The sequence below is a fragment of the Sphaeramia orbicularis genome, chromosome 1 (genome assembly GCF_902148855.1).
Source record: "Sphaeramia orbicularis chromosome 1, fSphaOr1.1, whole genome shotgun sequence".
Classification (NCBI taxonomy): domain Eukaryota; kingdom Metazoa; phylum Chordata; class Actinopteri; order Kurtiformes; family Apogonidae; genus Sphaeramia; species Sphaeramia orbicularis.
In genome coordinates, this window is record NC_043957.1 from 6,762,145 (window position 1) to 6,784,490 (window position 22,346).

General features: G+C 36.5%; 1 protein-coding gene across 4 annotated transcripts in view; it reads left to right on the forward strand.

Annotated features, from left to right (window-relative positions):
• The first annotated feature begins 3,706 nt into the window (after positions 1-3,706).
• The window catches only part of nacc1b (nucleus accumbens associated 1, BEN and BTB (POZ) domain containing b), a 38,551-nt gene continuing 19,911 nt past the window's right edge, over positions 3,707-22,346 (forward strand). The window contains exons 1-3 of one of the 4 annotated variants that reach the window (XM_030138848.1): positions 3,707-3,802; positions 18,698-18,848; positions 20,302-20,544. In XM_030138848.1, the coding sequence (XP_029994708.1) occupies positions 18,723-18,848; positions 20,302-20,544 (369 nt within the window). In that variant the 5' untranslated portion in view covers positions 3,707-3,802; positions 18,698-18,722. Of the gene's footprint in view, positions 3,803-6,458; positions 6,584-7,076; positions 7,298-7,335; positions 7,982-18,697; positions 18,849-20,301; positions 20,545-22,346 lie in introns of those variants that run through there. The other 3 variants (XM_030138837.1, XM_030138834.1, XM_030138842.1) reach the window with 3 other exon arrangements.

Sequence of the window (22,346 nt, forward strand, 5' to 3'; positions counted from 1 at the left end):
ATCAGTGCTTATACATGTTATACATTCACAAAAATACATTTATTCAACATTTTTGTTGTGAAACCTCCTGTAATTACACAAGATATTTGTCAATTAACAAACAAGTCTGGTTAAACTGACAGAACAAATACTTCTTTTATGGTCAGTAATTTTATCTTGTTTTATTTTATTTTTTTAAAGTATCAAACTTTAAATTAACAGTTTAATCTCATAAATAGAAAAGAAATATTTGTGAAATTATGATACATTTGCAAATGTATTTTAACTGTATTTTTCTGTGAAAAAAGAAACAATTTCTTTTTTTTTTTAAATGGAAATTTTATGGTTATTCACAGTTAAAGTTTTTTCATGTTATTTTACATTTGACCTGTAAAATCACAGTCTATTTTTGTCATTTCATTGATATTTTCCTGTATCTTAAAAATACAGGAAAAAATCTGTAAAATAAACAGTGAAAATTCTGCTAAAGTACAGATTTTTTTTTTTTTTACAGTGTATATTCACTCAGGACAATATTGTTCAGATCTATAAAGCTCTATAACAACAACGGCTTTAACACTGATGACATTATATTTAGATAAATTGTACTTTTCATCTCATTTGGTTATTATCATTTATTTATTTTTTATTAGCCCCCCCCTCCATTTTCCTCCTTTCTCTCTCTCTCTCTCTCTCTTTCATTTCTCTTCTTCTCACTTATTTTCTGGTGATTAACAATTAGCTTTTTACAGGATAAAATATTAAATATAAATATGCTACTAAAGTACTACAAAAACTACTGAAATATACAAAAGCTAACTCTACAGATGAGAAATATGTGATTGATTGATTGATTGATTGATTGATTGATTGATTGATTGATTGATTGATTGATTGATTGATTGATTTCAAATATTAATGTCAAAACAGAAGAAAATAAATAAAGCACTGAAACATAAGACATATAAGACATATTCGAAAAGGAGTGAGAAGAAGTATAACAGATAATGATATAGTGTTAGGATAAATGCCAGTGCTGTGAAACTTAAAACTAAGCAGTTGAAGTAAAGTAAATAGGTTTATATATTTACATGATATTCAACTGCTTTGAGTTGAGAATAAAAATACAGTTGAGCTGAAACATAAAACTAACCATTATGGTTGTAATGTGGTCTGGAAATGGAAAACTGGTACAGGATCAGTAATGGTATTAAACATTTAAAAAAAAAAAAAAAAAATTCACAGCCCCAAGTCAAACATGAATATGCAACAAAAGGGGATACTAAACACACTTATTAATAAAAAAAAACAAACAAACAACATGCAAAAAGTATAAAAACACCAAGTTACATGAGCATGAGCCATTAAAAAGACGACCGTATGAGGACACGGAGCATTGAATATAAATGTAAGTATACACCATGTAAACAATATGGGTGTGAATGTGCACAAGTGACTGTAGTGTATGAAGACAGTCCTGTAATTAGATCCACGTGTCAAAGTACGTGTTGAACATTAACGGCCTGACGGACTTTTAAGGACATTAACATGGTTTTGCAGCATATCCTCCTGAGACCCAGCAATGCATTTTTGTCCTCTGTAGTGGACAAGAGTTTCATAGCTTTACTTTAAAATAAATAAATAAATAAATAAATAAATAAATAAATAAAAATGTCCACTGAAAAGGACATTATATTAAAAAAAAAAAAAAAAAAATGTATCTGAAAAAACTGTTGCATCATGCTGTTTCCACTTAAGGCAATTATTTAACATCCTGAGACCCAGTAAATGTCAGCAAAGTATAAGTTTTTTTTTTTTTTTTTTTTATTAAATAAGCGCCTATATTGGAAACATCATGATGCAACAGTTTTTTCAGATGCAGTTTTTTAAATTTTTATGGAATGTCCTTTGTGGTGGACAGTTTTCTTTTCTTTTCTTTTCTTCTTTTTTTTTGTACAAATTTGTGAAACTCTTGTCCACTAATGTGGACAGAAAACCCACAACTGGGTCTGAGGAAATGTTTCCTTACTGGGTCTCAGGAGGATATTGACTTTTATATGTTTGGATTTCTGAAGGTAAAAGGGTGTGTTTCTGTGCAATTATCAAACTCTGTTGTACATTTATTTATTTTTATTTTCTGTTTACTTTCTGATCCCCGACATGGTCATAAGAGTTAGGTTAAGTTCTCTGTCCACACTGTCAGACCGGATAAGTTGAGTTTACTGAAAAAATCTCAGGTAACTAGAGATAACTAAAAATTTAAGTAATGAGTAATGAAAACTTGATTGTATTAAACTTCAATGCTTGATTTGAATGGAATTGCTGTTTTAAGTACAACACACTAAATGCCAAGTTAATTTAACTTAAAAGTTGTTGCAATGTCAATTTCTTTGTATAATCAATAGACTTAATATCATCAGCTCATTGAACTGAAGTAAATTTAACTTAAACATACTTCAATATAAAATACTCTGAGAAATTACTCAATTTAATATATTATATCATAGTTGGAAGTTAAGTCAAGGGTAACTCCATGTAGTCAGTTACAACAGACAGTGCCTTTAATCATATAAGACTTAAACTTTTATGTTGCACTAAAAAATGTTATTTGAACAGTAAATCCATAGTTCTTCCTCTGGCTCTGACTCATGGTGCAGCTCTACAAAAATATAACAACAAACACAAAAAGGCCAATAAACACTGACATATACACATTAAGTCAAAAATGAACACTAACACCACGACCCCGCTGAACCCCTGCACAGAAAAAGAACACATTTACAACAACATGCTCAATACCCACAATGCAATGCACAGATAAAAAGGTGTGGTCAGGACTAAAACTGAGTGATTTAAATCCATTCAACTACAACTGTTTTTGTACTTTTGATTATGTCCACAAATGAGTAGAATATACTGAACATTTTATAGTAATGGAATAAAACTGAAATAATTTAAGTGCATTGTAATTAAAGCACTTTAGTAAAATACAAAGGCCGGGCTTACAGTGCATGTTTATTTTTTGCAGTTAAAAGAATCTAAAGCTTTTAACAAGAAAGATTTTGTAAATGTACTTAAGAATGTAAAGCTTTGTATTTGTATTTATTTATTTAGTTCCAGGACAGTGTGTATTGGCATTAGTTACAAAGAACAAGATGCATGCACCAGATTTAGCAGAGAAGCTAATTTCCATCTGTTGTCCTGGACAAACGACTAACATAACAAACATCACTTCGATTACAAAGTCCTAATATACTGGAAGAAAACCAGTTAAACATGACAGATACAGCTCAGTCTGCTCAGACTGAACGCCTTCAGCCAAATACAGAAAACATTCTAAAAATACACTCACTTTCCCTGCTTTAAAACATAGTGTGATGTTTGGATTTGGCATTGTTTATATATTATTCTGTTATTATTTGACTGTTCGGCCCTCTTCACATCATAAATGTGGCCCCTGAGCTAAAATGAGTTTGGCAGTCCTGCTGTATGCGCACGAGCCTGAACATCTGGATGGGGGCGCTGTGACAATAAAGCCCAGTGAGCGTGGCGCTATACATCTGACACAGGAGAATTATAGAGTTAATAGTATTTGGCATGACAGGGAGAGAGAGCGGGGAGCGCAGTGCCGTGCCTGAATGCAGTCTCATCCTGTTTAGTATTCACTGTGCGCAGAAGCCTGGAGGCCCCGGAGGGCTCACCTGCCCGGAGTCTAGACGCACGAGCACACGCGCGCACACACGCGGCAGACGGCGGGATCGAACCGGCAGCTCCCGACTTCAGGAGGGGGTCGGTTAAAGCACCCAAAGGAGAAGACAGCCCGGTGAGTGTACGCGTGTGTGTGTGTGTGTGTGTGTGTGTGTGCGTGCGTGCGTGTGCGTGTGCGTGTGTGTGCGTGTGTGTGCGTGCGTGTGCGTGTGTGTGTGTGTGGGTGGGTGGACTGGTGGGTGGGGCTCAGACGGTCGGGTCGGCTGGGGACGCTGCCTGTCTACCTGCCCGCAGCGGCGCGTGCGCTTTACCTGGATACTCTATCTGCTACTATAGGGACTGGTGTATTCAGACGGACAGTGATCCTATTCAGGCTGCTGTACATGACACTAATACCAAAAATAACATAATGTCCGAGGCAGAAATTAAATACCAGTGTAAAAAAATATTATATGGAATTCCCTCTGGAAATGAAGGCAAGGCAGTGCTGGGATTCGAACCCAGGATCTCCTTTCATATTATATTAGACATGTGCTTTAACCAACTAAGCAGCGTCACACTGTAAAAAAAATCTGCAATTTAACAGAATTTTCATTGTTTATTTGACAGATTTTTCCTGTATTTTTAAGATACAGGAAAATATCAATGAAATGACAAAAACAGACTGTGATTTTACATGTCAAATGTAAAATAACACAAAAAACTGTAACTGAATAACCAAAAAATTTCAGTTTTTTAAAATAATTTTTTTCTCTTTTCACAGAAAAATACAGTTAAAATACATTTGAAAATGTATTATAATTTCACAAATATTTATTTTCTACTTATGAGATTAAACTATTAATTTAAAGTTTAATACTGTAAAAAAATTAAAAATAATAAAATGAGATAAAATTACAGACAATTAACCGTAAAAGAAGTATTTGTTCTGTCAGTTTAACCAGACTTGTTTGTTAATTGACAAATATCTTGTGTAAGTACAGGAGGTTTCACAATAAAAATGTTGAATAAATGTATTTTTGTGAATGTATAACATGAAGAAGCACTGATAAACTGTCCAAATAGTTTTTATCAGTGGATTGTACAATTTAGTGTCACTGAAAATTATTTCTATATATATTTATAGGTAATTTAATTGTTTTAACACATGAAAATATTCTTTATTAAACATTAAAAAGTCAAAAAGTAAAAAAAAAAAAGAAGCAAAATCTCATGTAAAGTTAGGGCAAAAAACTGTATTTTAATTATGGAAAATTACCATATTTTTATGAGATGGTTATTTTCCGTTATTTTACAATATTTTTTCAGCACCCCAGCTACCTTTTTTTTTTTTTTTTTTGTTTTACTTTTATTTATTTATTTATTTATTTTACAGTACAGATATTACATTTTAACCCTTTCATGCATAGTAGTCACTGCAGTGGACAGCTATTGAAAGCTGTTCTCTTGTATATTCATAGAGTTTGTTGTTTTAGTTCCATATCAGCTAGCACATTGGGCACTCATGCATCATCCCATACACTGCAATTGATACCATTATGATACCATAACGATACCATTACTGTAACTTTGCTGCTCTTGATAAACCTGATCTGCAGTAACATATTTGAGTGTAAAGCAATTACTTGTTATTTATTTATTCATTTGTTTGTTGTATATTATCTCCACAAAGTGCATAATGACTAGTATTAGAGTATGTTAAAATGTGACAAAACATCAGATTAGCAGTATTAAAATTATTTTTATTTCATAGTTTTCACACAGTGTATTAGTAAATACATGTTTCTTTGCTTCAAAAAACTAAAAAAAAAAAAAAAAAAGCATGCTGAGTGAACATTTTTTGCAAAACAGTGTCATAAAATATTTTTCAATCACATTTTTTTTTTTAATGCCTAAAGAGGAATAAAAACACCCAGGAAAGAAGATTCTCATACCTCATACATGAAAGGGTTAAATTACCCTCTAGAGACCCAGCAATGCACAAGAGACAAGAGTTTCACAGCTTTACCAAATAAAAAAATAAAAACAATGTCCACTGCAAAGGACATCCCATAAAAAATTTAAAATAAAGAAAGCACCTGAAAAAAAAAAAAAAAAAAAAAAAAAAAAAAAAGCAATTATTTAATGAAAAAAGCCTAAGAGTATACTTTCCTGGGTCTCAGGAGGATAATTATTTAAAAAACATACTTTGTAAAGTCTTTATAAAGGTTATTATATTTCTATAGGCGTCTCAAGTAATTCAGAAATACTAGTTTACTTTCATCCTGTGAAGGCAAATGTGTCATGTCATGAAGGACCCTGGTATAAAATTATAAAAATCCTCATTAAAAGGCAAGCAAAACTTTTCTATATTTATTCTGATGCATTTATAAGTGAATGAAAAGAAGAATGTTGCGGAAAAAGTTGTCATGAATATGCAGGTGTTTCTAATAATAGGATACTTCCATTTATTCAGTATGGGCTCCTTCAGCTGAATCTGATGCATCCTGGGAAAGTTGGGGTCGTAACACCAGCTGTCTGTCTGTCTATCTGTCTATCCACCTGTCTGTCTGGAGGATCGGTAGCTCTGCGATCTGTCTGCAACCCCTGGATGGGAGAAAAAAAAAAAAAAAAAAAAAAAAAAAAACCCCCGCTCTGCCCCCCCCCCCCCCCCCCCCCCCCCCCGGCTCCGCGCTCTCCTCTTTTCGCCCGTCCGCGTGAGGACACGTGCGCGTACACGTCTAAGTATGTATGTGTACGCGTGCTTGTGCGCGTGCTCCGCCTGCTGCTGGTTCACATACAGAATACAGTCACAATGAATGGCTGCCTGCAGCGAGGCGGAGGGAGACACTAGACCGCTTCTTCTGCCGTTGCCTCCTCCATTGAAACACTTTCCCAGCGGAATACAAGCCGAGGGGGTGAGTTGAACGCGGGCGGGTCACTGAGGACAGCGGTGGTGAAGGCTCTGTGTGTTGTCCGAACCCCCGGACTGTGTGTGTTCTTGAATCCGCCTGGGTGAATTCGGATACCGGAGTGGTGGTGTTCGGTGTCTGCGGCGGTGTGTGGAAGTGGGGGGTAATAAAGCTATTGTTTTTTTATTGTTTTTTTTAAAGGGGGTGGTAAAGTTGTGCTAGCTACTATGGGGGATGGGCTCACGGGGACAGACCAAACTTTAACCACTTCACCGGTCGGTTCCACTCGTCGCCGCGGGCTCGTCCCCCCTTTTCTATCGGTGAGTGACTTGCCGAGTCCTCCGCTCCTCTTTTTTCTTCCTCCGCATTCCTGAACTTTCTTTAAACTACTTTGTGCTCGCGCAGGGGTGGAGGGGGGGCGCGCGGGGCGGGGGGGTCCGTTTTCCACCGTAACGTGCTGCAATTCGCCACGCGCAGCCGTTGGTTCGTCTAAAAATCATGGTGTCCTGTCGGTAAACGGGTTAAGATTTTTACAGCCGGCCCCCTTTTTTTTTTTTTTTACTTTCCCCTCCTCTCTTCCCTCTCGCCATGCCGGATCCATCCGTCTGTCTCGCCCACAGTTGCAGCGCATTTGTGTCCCGGGATGACCTGTTGATGTCGGCTAAAGATGGAGTGCCAGGGCCAGGATCGACCTCCGCTATAGACCCCCCTTCTCTCCGGTAAAAAAAAAAATAAAATAAAAAATCAGCAAAATATATATATTTTTTACATCGTTGTTTGTCAAGTGAGCAAACCGCTGGGTCTGCCTCTTTTGGTGGCGATTAAATAAATAATTAAACTGTGATATATCATAAGCGACATTTTGGAGGGGAGCAGCGCGTGTCTGTCCCGTGTCGGTAGCTGTCGTTCGGCCCGGAGGAGGAGGAGGAACTCGGTCTAATCGGACATCACATCGCGCTGGCCTGGCACGGAGAAGAGAGAGGGGGGGGGACAGGAACAGGGAGAGCCGCTAAACTACTGAATATTTTATCCCTCTCGACTATTTTTGTGGCAGATTTTGTGCCTCCCGGTGCCTCGGACGAATAAACGCGTGTGTTTGCGTTGGGAGTGGAAATCGGGATTGACATACAAAATAAAAAGAGAAGAGCTGTCTATCTTTTTTTTTTCCCCCCTTTCCCTTTTCCGCTGCCGCCCCCTTTCCTCCCTCCCTTCGCTAAACGCGCACACACACCGGCCCGGGCCAGCCGAGGACTCCCAAATCCTACCGGGCATCGAGGCTGGCACACGGCGGGGCACCGAGAGCTCTCTGCCCGCTCTGACTTGCCCTGCTGCCTCGTTGGTGACCGGGTCTTTCTTCCACTTAGACGTCAACCGGCGAGACATCGGCTCGGCTAGACTTTCATGTGAGATTAATTGATGTATCATTGATGTTGTATAAATAATATTTGGTGAAGTTTCAGCTCCAGCCGTGCTCAGGGGAGAGGCTACAGTTATAGCCACATTTTGGTTCATGTCTACCGGGAGTGTCGTCCGAATCCTGCGGTTTCAGATTAAATGTCCCTCAACTAATAACCCTCCAGCGTTGAGACTGACTACATGTGATTTATAGGATTAACGATTGACAGAATTGGTAAAGTGTTCTTACTAATGCCTGTGCTAGCCTTAGCTTGTAGCTTGCTACTTGCTAACAGGCCACCTTTAACCTCTGCAAACCAGGAAACTGAATATGATTAAGTTGGTGATTGATGTTATTTTCACAGACTTGTGTTGGTGTTAATGTTTATGCTTGGTTATATGTCAAGCAGGCTTATACAATGAATAAGTTACTTATTAGCATCTGGATGTTAGCTGAAGCATGTGGTTGTTCTGCATAAACTTGGATTTGTTGCATTAGGGATGGCTTTCTGTAGAGGCACAGACACACACACAGTTTAGGAGCTCATAATGAGACACATGGGGGGGGGGGGGGGGGGGTATAGGCCAGAGGTCAAGTGGTGTGGGTTAACTCCTTTTTTATGTTTCCTGGAAGTTGTTGTGACCTCTGACCTAAGAGGAGGGAAAGGTGGCTGGTAGGATGTCCTCCCATGACACCTCAGTGCTGGAGTGTGCTGAAATCAAATCAGGCAAGCGCAAGAAAAAGTTACACTCTAGGAATTTAATTTTTTAAGTGTATGTTGGTGTGTTGTGAATACCAGCTATCTCCCTGTTTTTTTGAGTTTGTTGTCTGCTTGGCGCACTTATTTTACCTTTTCAATTAACGAGGGAAGAGTGTCCTCTCGGATGCTTCCTCTTAGCAACCACCGCCTGCTTATTATTCATAACGCTGCACATGTATGCACCTGGAAACCTTTCTCCGTTGTTTGCAGAGAAGCTCCGCTCTTCACACAATTGTCATTTCAGTTACGTGCTTAAGGCTTTAGAAAATAAATCTCTTTGGGAGGATGTCAGTATAATCATACAGGTTCAGTTTAGCGGTCAAGTGCAGAAACGCTCCATCTCATTCCTCCTCTTCCATCCACGTCGGGAATTTTATCTGTCCTTGTAATCTAATGTAATAATTAGAATAACAATGGAGTCGTTAATGAAGTAAAGTGTGTAAACAAATCCTGGATGAGGCCCAAAACACATGGAGGAAATCTCAGTCTGAGCCACTTCACTATATTAATGTAATGCATATTGATTTCTTTACATCGACACAACCTGCCAAGGCACAACAATGTGTCAAGGTATAATTGCCATTAAACACTGACGTAGTTATGTCAAAACATTATTGATCTTATTGAAATTGGCTGAAAACAACTAACAGTTCTAACTTCTAGTGTTTTAATGAATACTAATAGGGTTTTGATATGATCAGAATGATAGCTCGATCAGATGTTATAAAGTGGTTCAAATCCAACAAACAGTCTGGGATGTTAATTGTTTTTCTGCTTAGAGTTGTGCCGCCCAATTTATTAGCCATATTAGTATCACAGTTGAACCATGCATAATTAATCCACATAGCGTTTTGTAAACCTGTATATTATTTTACCTCTGCCTGCATTACACAGATGAGAAAGGTTGTTTTAACTTAACTGTGTGTGAGAGATTTGCAGCACGGGGGTTGTAAATGTAGAGGTATTACTCTTTTCCTTAACCCACTGCCTGTATCTGTCAAAATTAATGAGTTGTTATAAACTTAAAAATTAATTATGATGAAATGCTGATGGCTTCCTATTCTCAGTGCTGCCCTTATGTAGGCGTAAAGCAGGAGCACAGGACTGCTTTAGTCCACTTTTTTCAACCTTTATTTATCTGTTAGGTTTGCTGAGCATGCATGCTACAGCTCTTTGCTTCACATTCACACCTGGAAGCTTCCCAGTACAACCACTATCTTTTATTGTTGGCCAAGGATCTGGTCCTCTAAGAGTGCTCAAACAGAGTGGAAAATTCACCTTAAGGTCATTGTGTCCTGCTTTTAAATTTGGTCATGTTTTATCAGTAGTACTAGGAGGTATTTTTCTGAGATGCAGCATGTCATTTACATACTATTTCTCTGGACCTGCATTGTCTTTGAGAAGCACTTTTAACTACCACAAGGGCATAGTGGGGCTCTATAGAATACTGCAGGGGAAAAAAAAAAGCTTAAACCACCTTTAGTGGTGTTGTTTTTGCAGGGATGTGATTAGCATTCATATCTATTTATCAGTCTCTCCATTAAGGTAAAATAGGAAAAAAAAAAGAAATATGTGCATGGTATTAATAACTGGCTTCTACAGGCAAAAGTCAGTATAAAAGACGTCTGTCCACATGACAAAACCATAAGAGACATTTGATGTGTTTTAATGTTAAAGATTAATGCAGATTAATGTATAGTCACATTATGACATGTTAAGTGCAAATGGACATCACACTCAATACCTGACATTTTGCTCTGGAGAAAGTTTTTTCCCCCTGAAATTTTAGTTTATGATGTAGTTTACATTAGCAGTCCGGAAAATGAATTAATATATAGAATGAGAAATACATTTTTATTGTAATTAAAAACAACCCTAATGGTAAGATTTATGTGCACTAGTGGGCCAGATTCAGCCAAAGTGAACATCTGTGTCAAATATTAAAGTTTCCCCTATCATTTCTCAAATAGGCTCATTTTTTAGCTTAAGAACTCTATTTTATGGAACTGTTTACAAAATTTCAGTATAACTTGTATAAAAAAAGATATAAAGATATAATCAATATAAAATGAAACCTTAAAAGGACTCAAATATGTAAATGCACTAGTGAGTTTTATAATATTTGTTCTAGACTCATATGTAAATGCGCTATTAACTATAATAATAATAATATTTGTTCACACTCGTATATGTAAATCCACTATTAACTTTAATAATATTTGTTCTAAACTCATATATGTAAATGCACTATTAACTTTAATAATAATATTTGTTCTAGACTCATATATGTAAATGTACTATTAACTTTTCTAATAATATTTGTTCAGACTCATATGTAAATGCACTATTAACTTTAATAATATTTGTTCAGACTCATGTATGTAAAGGCACTATTAACTTTAATAATATTTGTTCTAAACTCATATATGTAAATGCACTATTAACTTTAATAATAATATTTGTTCTAGACTCATATATGTAAATGTACTATTAACTTTTCTAATAATATTTGTTCAGACTCATATGTAAGTGCGCTATTAACTTTAATAATATTTGTTCAGACTCATATATGTAAATGCACTTTTAACTTTAATACTAATATTTGTTTTTGTATCAGTGATATTTTCAGTCTGTGACTCTGTTGAACTAATTCTTCAACAGTACATGAATATTCAGAGGTTCTGTCCAATCCAGTTATTAGTCAAATATGCTCTGCTATTATCTATATATATCACTTCAGTTGTAATATGTATGTTCAATAAAAGTTTATGATCATATTTGTAGTGTTTTAGTTCCTGTCAGTCTTTTATTCTGATACTGATCACAGGTACAAACTGCTGTCCCTGTATCACATATTTGTGTTCATCAAAACTGATCATTTCAACATTTAGATCGAATATTGATCATAAATGTAGTTTAACATCAGAGCTAAAGCCCTATGTTTCATGTAGGATCCATTTATGATGAGAACAGCATGTTTTGGACATTTGCATCACGTGAAAAAATAAAAGGTGTTTATTTTGAGTCCCCATGTCACACAGCAGGAATTTAAGTATTTTTACCCCAAAATTTATTTCTGTAAATTGTACCATGTGTGATGTGACAGTACTTACTCAGAACTATTCATACATGTATTAAACATGGAGTCCAGTTATTTAATTTATACACATAGACTATTGAACAGGAAATATGTATCTGTACTTTATCCTGACATTTATCTCAGTTAGATGGTGTGCATGCATGTAGGGTTCAACCATAGTACTCCCCCCCCACCCCTTTTTTTTTTTTTTTTTTTTTGCTAAAACAAGCAAGTAGGTCATATATCTACTTGCCTGAAGTCAGATTTTACATGCCTCTAGATAAATTATTTTGTTTAATGGCAGATATCAAACATTTGAGGCAAAACTAGATTTTTCTGATTAATCTTCTTTTCAACTTCCAGTGGAGACCAGGAGGAAGTGAGACAGCTCGTGCCTCAACTGTTTCTGCCATCAACACAGTCATATGTTTAATTTTTGTTATACCATGATTGGGCTAGTTATTCAGATTAATGGACCAACATGGTGTTTTACTTGGAAAGCTGTTTTGTTTTGCCCTGACATAGACTTTAATATTCCACTTATATTCACAATAATGGCCCAATTGAAATAAAGTGACCATGTGTGGCAACTTTAATCTGTAAAATTTTTCCTGTTACTGCCCAAACGGGAGGAATTTTCAGTCTGGCTGTTAACATTTGATAATCCATTTAATAGAAAATTATTGTTGTTTCTCTGGTTGGAATAAATATGTTGTTCTTTTACATGTGCCACACTTTTGGGCAACATTTGGTGATGAGTTTCTACCACATTAGTGTTTTTTTTCTGACTTGATGAGTTGTAAAGGCCCTTTTGCATTTCCCCTGTTTAAAGATTGCAGGAGAAATCCTGTATGTTCTGCTTAATTAGAAGGAACAGTAAAATCACAAATCCTGTTCCCAGGACACACTGTTGGTCCATTGCGGTCACCTTCTTCTACTGAATGAATTTTCACACCAAAGTCCTTTTGTTATATTCCCGGCAGATTTGATGCTTTGAAGTGGGTGAAACCACTTTGTATTTGTAAAAAGTTCTATTCTGATTAAATGCTAAGGGGCATGTAAATGCACATCTCACTTGAGCTCTTCTAGAGCCAATGAAAATGATCAAGTTGAAACTTCTAATCAGTGATTTCAGTTGGATTGAAGTGATATTATCCATGTACCCACAGCTATTGTGATGTACCATGACCGGATATTCTGATCACATTGAAACTGCTGCCACTAACTACAGATCAATAAAGGTCCAAGGGGCTGTTGCATGGCTCAGTGCACCGCAGAGACACCAGTATCTCAGGCTTTTTGTCAATAGTTGTCTCAATCTAGTACGAAACTTAATTGTTGCTCAGCTCAAAAGCCTTACAAGCTTTGTCATCTGTAGAAAAAAAAAAAAGACTCAATAATATGGTCACGTATAATGTCAGTGCCCACTGTCTGTAAGCGTTTCTCTTTTGGGTTCGGATTTGATTATTCCTAATGTGAAATTTGACATGTGTCCTTGCTTCCATAGTGTTTTTAGCTACTTCTACGAGGGGTGTAAGAAAATACTGGTTCTGCAATATGTCGCGATATTTCATTTCACAATACTGTATCGATATTAAAAAGTACTGTATCAATGTTTTTAGGTATTTATCCAAAAGCAGATATTGTGGAGGTTCATTTTTCTTTTTTTGTATACATTTTATTTATTTTTTGTTTTTCTTTTTTGTTTACATTTTATTTATTATTATTTAACACTTTTAATAAATAATGTTAGTTCCTTTGTTGGGATTGCACAAAAATTATGTTTTGATGTTAGCTCTGAACTAATAGAATATGAACATTTGAACAGGATCTTAAATTGTAATGTCTGTAAAACATAAGTTTGAACACAGGAACATTTTCTGATATAACATTAGATCTTGTTCTGATCAAATAAAAATGTGTTTATTGTGCATATTTCTGGTGTAATTCCATTCTCCCAGGAAATAATCTTTTACAAGAGAAACAAAACCAATAAAAAAATTGCCTTTTTAACAGTATCGGGATATGTTGTATCGTGATCCTAGTATTGTGATTTGTATCGTATCGCCAGGTTCTTGCTAATATACACCCCTAACTTTGACACAGAGATCCCGGTAAAAGGTCAGACGGTGATCCCACCTTTTTTCCTCCATTGTCTGATTTCCACAGCCAAAGGAGTAACAGAGGTGACACAGGCTGGACTTTTATGCAGCGGACCTGTGTTCTGGAATCAAAGGGGTGGTGACGCAACGTAGTATGTGGTCTGACGTTTAACTTGCGTGTCAGAAATTCCCTGAGCAGAGCTTGCCCGTCTTTCACCGTTCTACAAATGTTAGCATGGAAAGAGTCCTCCGCCTGAAGTGCCAACAGCTGGTGGATCTGGGTGTCTCCCCAGTTCCACAATCTGTCTAGTTACCCTGACAAGTTTGTTTACTGTACACGGCCCGCGCTCATTTTTAAATCCCCTCAGCACTGGGGTCGCACACGCAATACGTCATCAGAACATGACACCTTGGTTGCAGAACAAGAGGTGCTCCTTTTCCATGGCGTTCCAAATTCCTGATTCCACCTTTATCAGGTCTCTGGTACCACCTCCAGAGGAGTTCCAGAGGTGGAACAGAGGTGGCACTAGGGATGTAACGATTACTGGTATACCGATAAACCGCAGTAAAATTGCAGACGGTTAGTATTACCGTTTACATTCTAATGATCATGATAACCATGTTTGATTACTGCACTTTTAGGGGAAAAAAACCCTATGTAAAGATCTGCTTTTATGTCAAATATTTGAGTAAAGTTTTAATTTATTCCAGCTTTGATTTTATATACCTAATATTTGGAACCAATATTCACTTTTAAAGTCTTTGAAAAGGTTCGTTAAACATCTTTGTGTTATTTATGCAATAAATTAAATACATTTTTCAAATCGGATTTTTTTTTTTTTTTTTGTGTTTTTTGTCCTTTTATGTTTTTATAGTAGGTTGAAGTGAAAAAATAATAGGCAGATGATATAAATGAAGTTGTGCTGAATAAACAGATCCCAAACATGGGTATAGTAAACATTTGTTTATGTAGTATATAAAGGCAAAATCAAAAGTACTGAAAAACAGCCAAAATAGGCTCAGACCACTAAGGGTTAATACTTGAATGTTTCTGCCAACAGAAGGTACATTGTGCCAATTATTTTATTATTACTTTTTTTTTAAAATGCAACTTTATTTAAATTGTTTCAGTGTGTGTATAAGCACTTTTTGAACATTTTGAGCACAATTTCACTAATACCGTGATAATAATGATAACCGTGATAATTTTGGTCACAATAACTGTGATCTGAAATTTCATATCGTTACATCCCTAGGTGGGACCAAATGATCCACCATTTCATTTACACAGATGTCGTTCAGGAATAAAGGTGAAATACTCCTGGAACAGAAGTGCAGTGGAAAAGGGGCTTTTGTTGTACTGAGGAGAACGTGGACATGTGTTGCCTTCATAGAATGTTATATTCAGGATTGTCTAATGCCGTCCTCTCAGATCTAACCATTTTTTTAAAGGCCAACAAGCCACTTACCTATAATCTGTTTGTGCTTCTCGCAAGTTGTCCCTCGACTGCACAGAATCAAATTATTGTGGTTTTCAGTTTTTATTGTTCAGTGAGTTTTCCTTGAAATGTCTCACAGGAACATCTGGTTGGTGGCTGGAAGAGAAACACATTTTTTGAGACTCATTAGTGGGAGGATTGAAACCATCAAGCTCCTAACGTTTTGTGTCAATGTAGGTGGTCAAGCTGAGAATATTTCCAGTGTTAGGTTTGGTTTATGTTGCTTGTTTAATAATGGTTCACACATGATGTAATCCAGGTTGTTCTGTAATTATAGTAACATTGTGTGAAGTGGATTGACTGTGTTTACTTACTGTCTTACTGTAGTTAAGTCAAACTAGGTGATGTTTGCAGACTCTCCTGTTTTGTTTTGTTTTTTTAATGGGGAATCAATGTGTCTGTGTGGTCCAGAGGTAGACATTGTTAAAGACTTTACAACAAACAGTGACACACAATTTGTCAAGATCACCAGCTTTATTTGTCCAGTTTTAAGTTGGGGTGAACTTTAACAGCTCTGATCAGTCTGGACTGTTGAACATCCAAACATAGGCCTGGACTATACATCAGTATCTCTCATATGACATTTGTCATTGAACACTTCGTCTAAATTATGAGTCACTGTTCTGTTGTTTCCATCAGCACGGCAGATGAATCACTTGACCAGATTTCTCTAGAAATATTTCTTAACATATTGAGGTCTGCTTTTGTCATCCTATGCAACAGAGGGAACATGTTACATTAAAAACATTGAGAGACTCTGCAATATGAGTAGCTGCAGATTTCCTGTCTTATAATACCTTTTAGGGATGCATCAATTGCTAAATTCTACAAATTTGTCTTGTTTGTTTTTTTGGTTGTCGTTTACCTCCCTTTTTGTGTTAAAGAAACAAAAATCTTTGACATGGATATAAAAAAATCTGTGAGCTCAACTGTTACAAATTCAGTCACACAAGAAAACCTGATAAATATGTCACTGCCATTAGGGAAATTATATCTGACTTGCTCATCTTATTTGTATTGCATTAATATATCAAATTAATTCAGATAATGGAAGTTTTGATTTTTGAAAATCATTCAAATCTAAATTGAGCGTATTCCTCTGAAGACCTTTTTGTTCAACAAATACTCAAAATGCAACTCATTGTAATATGTTAATTATTAAGTTTCTGCAGTTGTATATGACAACTAATTTTTGTAAAAGAGTGTGTTTTTGGATCATGTTTAGTCTTTTGTTCATGAAGCCACAAAACACTTAATTAAAATTGTAGATTGCTCATAGCGGGGGGGGGGGGCAACAAGATTATATTTGTATACGTCGCTTTATCCATAATATTAATATGTTGATGAGGCAAAATAAGTAGTGAAAAGTTGATACTTTTAACAATGAGAATCTGTTAAGTTTTTTTCTGTAGATGTGAAAGTCAGAAACTGATGATGTTAGTCACTTTTCCATTGGACATATGTGCAAAACTTTACCAATATTTACTAAATGTTGAAGAAACAGAAGTACTTAATATTGGCTTTCCATTAATTCACAAACGTGATGATTTGTTTATTCATTATTGTGAGATGTCATGAGAAGTCATTCCATAAACATAGTGACCGACATAAATATCATGTTGATTTACAGATGTATAGTACTATACTCTATAGTGCTCTATCCTGTACTAAATTAAAATATGATTGGCTTTCCTTATGTGTCCACACATACCACACAATGTTTGTTTTAAAACTCTTCTTCTTTTTTGCTTGTTATAACATTCATCAACATCAGTTTTTTTGATCATGTGACTCTCGTTGTGCAAAAAGTTCTTTCCCTTGCAGTTTTGTGCGATATACCAATTTCGCTATGCCTGAAAAACCACCTCTTGCAAGCACAAAAAATTTACGCGAGTTATATTTGCGCAATTTGAGGGTCAGTGGAAAAGCGACTACTGAAAGTTCCCTTAAGTATTTTAAAGAAGGGATTGCAGGATTTTATTGTAGATTCACAGCTGTTGTTGAGTGTTTTTAATAATCCCACAGCAACCCGACTCCAATAACTACTGTGGCTGGAGAGAACAATGACCTAAGCGGTTGAAGACCAGCCTACACATACTGGATTAAGGTCTTTTTGTTGTGTTAAAGTTACTCTTTTGGCTTTAAAATCAAAGGCAGAAAGCTGTCGTCTGAATCCTCAGTTCAGCCCACCACACATTTGAGTCGGGTGTTGGATGACTGCAATAAATAACTTCAAATTTCCATTCACATGTCGTCTTTGTCACCTCAGTAGCTACGTAGGTGTCGGTGTACTTTTCCTTTGCTTTTTGAGGAGCTCTGGGGGGTGTTGTGGCAGTCTGCTGTTTGGGTTACAAGGTCTTCTCCCAGTGCAGGAAAAAGGCTAAATCACTATCATAATGTTTCCTGTTAGTAGTTTGTTTTGGGTTGAAGCCAGGCGTTGGAGCAGCCAGCATATTTCTGCTGAACTCTTGTGCATCCACTGCCATGCCATTCATCATTGCGAGGTCATAAGCGTGAGGAAAAAGCATGCGCATCTGGGTGAGTTTTGACTCCCTTTCTGATTCTATTTACATCTGTTCACTTCTGCATTGTCATTCACAGCCGCTCGAAAGCCTTCAGTCGTCATAAAATGGTGTCATACATGCGTTCCCTTTGTATTTTGTTAGCTTGACACTTCGTCCACTTAAAGCTTCTTTGTTAGATGGTGATGAAGACGACTGAAACGGCTGAGTTACGTAAGTGGCTGTGTTTTGACTGTGAAGGAGCGACGAGAAAAGAAAAGTAGGCCAAAAAGCACCAAACAGTTTATTAACTGTGAATTAGATGTAATGTAATAAGGTGAAAAAACAGAAAGATGGATTATATAACTGTCACTAGTGGCCCGAAATTCTCTTTCGTTTAGAAGTTTGAGTTTAGCTTTAAAGTTGTTTACCAAGTGCTTAATTCATTAATCATCATACACTTTACTCAGCCCTTTTCCCTTATTTTAATTCTCACTCCTTCCTCTTTATTTCTGCTGCATTTGCCTGTTACTCAATATTTTCTCGTCTATCTTACTTCCCTTGTCTCTAAACTGTGCTCTACTTCTCCAGTCTTGCTCTTTATCTCTTCTCTGATGATTTTCCTTTTATTCATCCCCGCTCCTCCTCTTCGTCCGACCTTCCCCATTATTTCCTCATACCACCTCGTCCAGTCACTCTGTGTTTGTTCTCTTTAATTATTTCTCCATCTGTCGGTTTATCTCTTCTGTAACCTCCACCTTTCTTTCCTCTGTTTCCTGCAGATCCTGTGGTGCTGGGCAGAGCGTTATGGCTCAGACGCTGCAGATGGCGATCCCTAACTTTGGCAACAATGTCCTGGAGTGTCTGAATGAGCAGCGGCTGCAGGGCCTCTACTGTGACGTCTCCGTGGTCGTCAAGGGACATGCCTTCAAGGTCTTCAAACTTTTATTTCACCTGTTACTTACTGAAGGAATGCTTATTATCCCAGAGTAAATGTACCTAGTGAGCTGTGCAGTGTGTTTTCGGTCACCGAACGGGTGCAACAGAATAATTGGTGGCTGTGTTTTTATTCACTCTTTACAGGGCACTCATAGAAATACTGTGAAAATCAGCATTTCAACATTAGCGTGTTATTGAAGGACATATCAAGACTTTATTTCTTTTGTGAAATTTTTCAAAAAAATGTTATTATCATGTAGAAAATCAAGGGCAATTAAGTTACCATATTTGGCTCTGTGCCCATAAGTGGCAAAAATAAATCTCCAAGAAGTATTTATAAAAAAAATACAAGAAAAACACATATAAGGTGTGTTTTAGAACATTAGAACATCACTTTTAGGACATTAGACCCACATAAGTGCTGATCCAGACCTGTCAACATCCACATTATCCCTTTGAACTAGTGATGTCCCCATTTACATTTTTTTGCTTCTGATCCGATACTTTTTACTATTAAAATTAGATTTTATATCAGACATGAATTTCTGGTATATGGGTAACATTAAAATAGCTCTTCCCGACATTTTAATTAAATGTAACCAAAGTATGACCCAAAGGTTTTTTTAATTTTGTTTCATAACATAAACATATTTTTTATTTTTTTTTTTTAAACAAACCTACACTAAGTCAGGCCATATAATGTGTGGTATATTATACCCCTTATAAATAAGTAAGTAAATAAATAAATAAGCTTTTAAAATATGATTTGAAATTGTAACTGATATAACTGAACTGTGATAACTGAAGTAGAATTAAAACTTACACAATGACATTTTAATTATTTTTTTTTTCTGACTCCTGGCAAACTGTGCAGTATCTGTTTTTTTTTTTTTTTTTTCTTTTTTAAACATCCTTTGGGTTAATTTAGTTACTGTATAAGACTTAATTAGTTCCACAGTAAATGCATTGACAGGATTTTGGTCAGAATCAGTTAGTAATACAGAAAAATATGGTCCAGGTCAAGAATGCCCTGAGTCCTGCTTTCAATAATTTACATGTATGGATGGATTTTCTGAGCTCCCTTCAGTCCCTTCACTTGCTTGGCATATAAATCTTTGACTTTCTAACGGCTTGACACAGTTTCAATTTGTAAAATGTATGATTAGAAATTTGGCGGTGTTTCAGATATGACTGTAATACAATGGTAAGTGATTACAGTTAGGGACGTTTAATACGATCAGTACTTACCGAAAATAATTTGTTTCTGTCGCAAATCAAATTAAACTTCAACAAAAAGGAGGATTGCCGTAAATATTTAGTCCTCTTCCACTAATTACGTGGGGATCTGTTTAATTTCACATGAATCCTGTCGAGTACGGTGCTTTTCATGAATCTGTCTAAATATATTCTTACTTGGTTGGGTGTTTTCTTGCTGCCTACCCCTCAGGCCCACCGTGCGGTGCTGGCAGCCAGCAGCTCCTACTTCCGGGATCTGTTTAACGCCGGAGGGAAGAGCTCGGTGGTGGAGCTGCCCCCAGCCGTGCAGCCGCAGAGCTTCCAGCAGATCCTGGCCTTCTGCTACACAGGACGCCTCAGCATGAACGTTGGAGACCAGTTTCTGCTCATGTACACTGCTGGCTTCCTCCAGATCCAACAGATCATGGAAAAAGGCACAGAGTTTTTCCTCAAGGTAACAGCAGTCGATCTGAAGTGTTAGTTAACCGCTTCTTAGCTGTCCGTTTTAAGTCGAACGGAACTATAACTAATTATTGACAAACTTGTAATAAATGCTGAGTAATTATGGACCCTCATGGAACAAATTATGTCAGTTAAAAGTTGCTTAACCCTTTATAGTTCACTCTTAGAAATACTCTGAAATTCCAAATTTCAACCTTAGTGTGTTATTAGAGGGCATAACAAGACTTTATTGCTTTTGTGAAATGTTTTGACATTTTTTACAATGTAGAAAATCAAGGTCAGTGATGTTGCCATATTTGTTTCCTTACTCATAAGTGGCAAAAAAAATATATACAACAAGAAAATATGAAAAATACAAGAAAAACATGTGCAAGGTGAAAGGAACATGTATTTTAGAACATTAGAACATGACTTTTCTACCATTAGACCAACATACAGTCACAGAAAAAATTATTAGACCATCAAGAGTCATCAAAAACCATGGTTATGGAATCAAGTACTAACTCCTGTGTGTGTCATGTGACTAAAACAGACAGAAAAGAAAACATGGAATGTCTAAAAGCACTGTTTTTGTCAGTACAATGCCATAGATATTGACGTAAGAACTGAAGTGATTTTGGTTATCAAGAAAACATGTTAAATGGATAGATATCAGATCTGAAATTAAACTGTTACAAGCTGTTGTTGTTGGTATCATTATGTTTGTCTAAACAATGTACCTTTAGTTGGACCAGGTGTTAAAATGAACAAGACATTGAGGAAAACGAGGGGTGGTCTAATAATTTTTTCCACGACTGTAAATGCTGATCCAGACCCCTGTCCACATCCACATGATCCCTTTGAACATCATTCCTTACATTAGTTTCATTACTTCATGGAACCGAACAACGCAGGTCTACTGCACAGGTGGACCTTACAGACCCTGGAGACCACATTGGATCTTACAGACCCTGTAGACCACACTGGACCTTACAGACCCTAGAGACCACATTGGACCTCAGACTGGAGACTCAATGTCCTCACAGAAACTGTTGCTACCATTGTCTTGTAATGTGAATGTGTGTGGAAATGACCAAAAATAGTCACTTGCCCGATAAAGGGTTCAGTACCAGGTATTTGTGTCGTTGGGAGAATGTCCCAGATCACCCTCTGTTTGTTCAAGATGCTTTATTTTCGTTCAACATTGGTGTGATGAATGAAATTATGATCCACGGGATCGACACTGAAATGAACATTTAAACAGGTGGTTCCAGGCACATCAACCCCCCCCCCCCCCCACACACACACACACACACACACACACATATTGTATCTTATTTTGGCATTGATCTGGCTGACGTCATCCTGTCCATGCATGTGCTGATGTCATATCAGTTGCCTCTATATATGTGCCAAGTTTGAAGTAAAATGAAATATAATTGATGTTTTTATAGACATTTTAAATTTCACCCATTATAAGTAAATGGGAGGGAAAAAAAAGATTTTAAAAATTCAGAAAAAACTTGAACTTTCACTGGCTTTTGTCAAAACGTAATCACATCTATTCTGGGTCACTGGGAATCTATAAACCCAATTTGGTATGAATTCAACCAAGTTTTGCTGCTACGGTGTTAACAAAGAAACAAACTGAACCAAAAACAATAGCCCTTGTCTCCCCTTCGGGGAGCGGGGTAAAAAAGCACACACATTTAAAATAGAAATAATTAAAAAAAAAGACAGCAAAGTGCAGATAAAAATAAATAAATAAATAAATAAATCAACATAGAAGAGGAGGAGAAATGACTGAAATGTAAT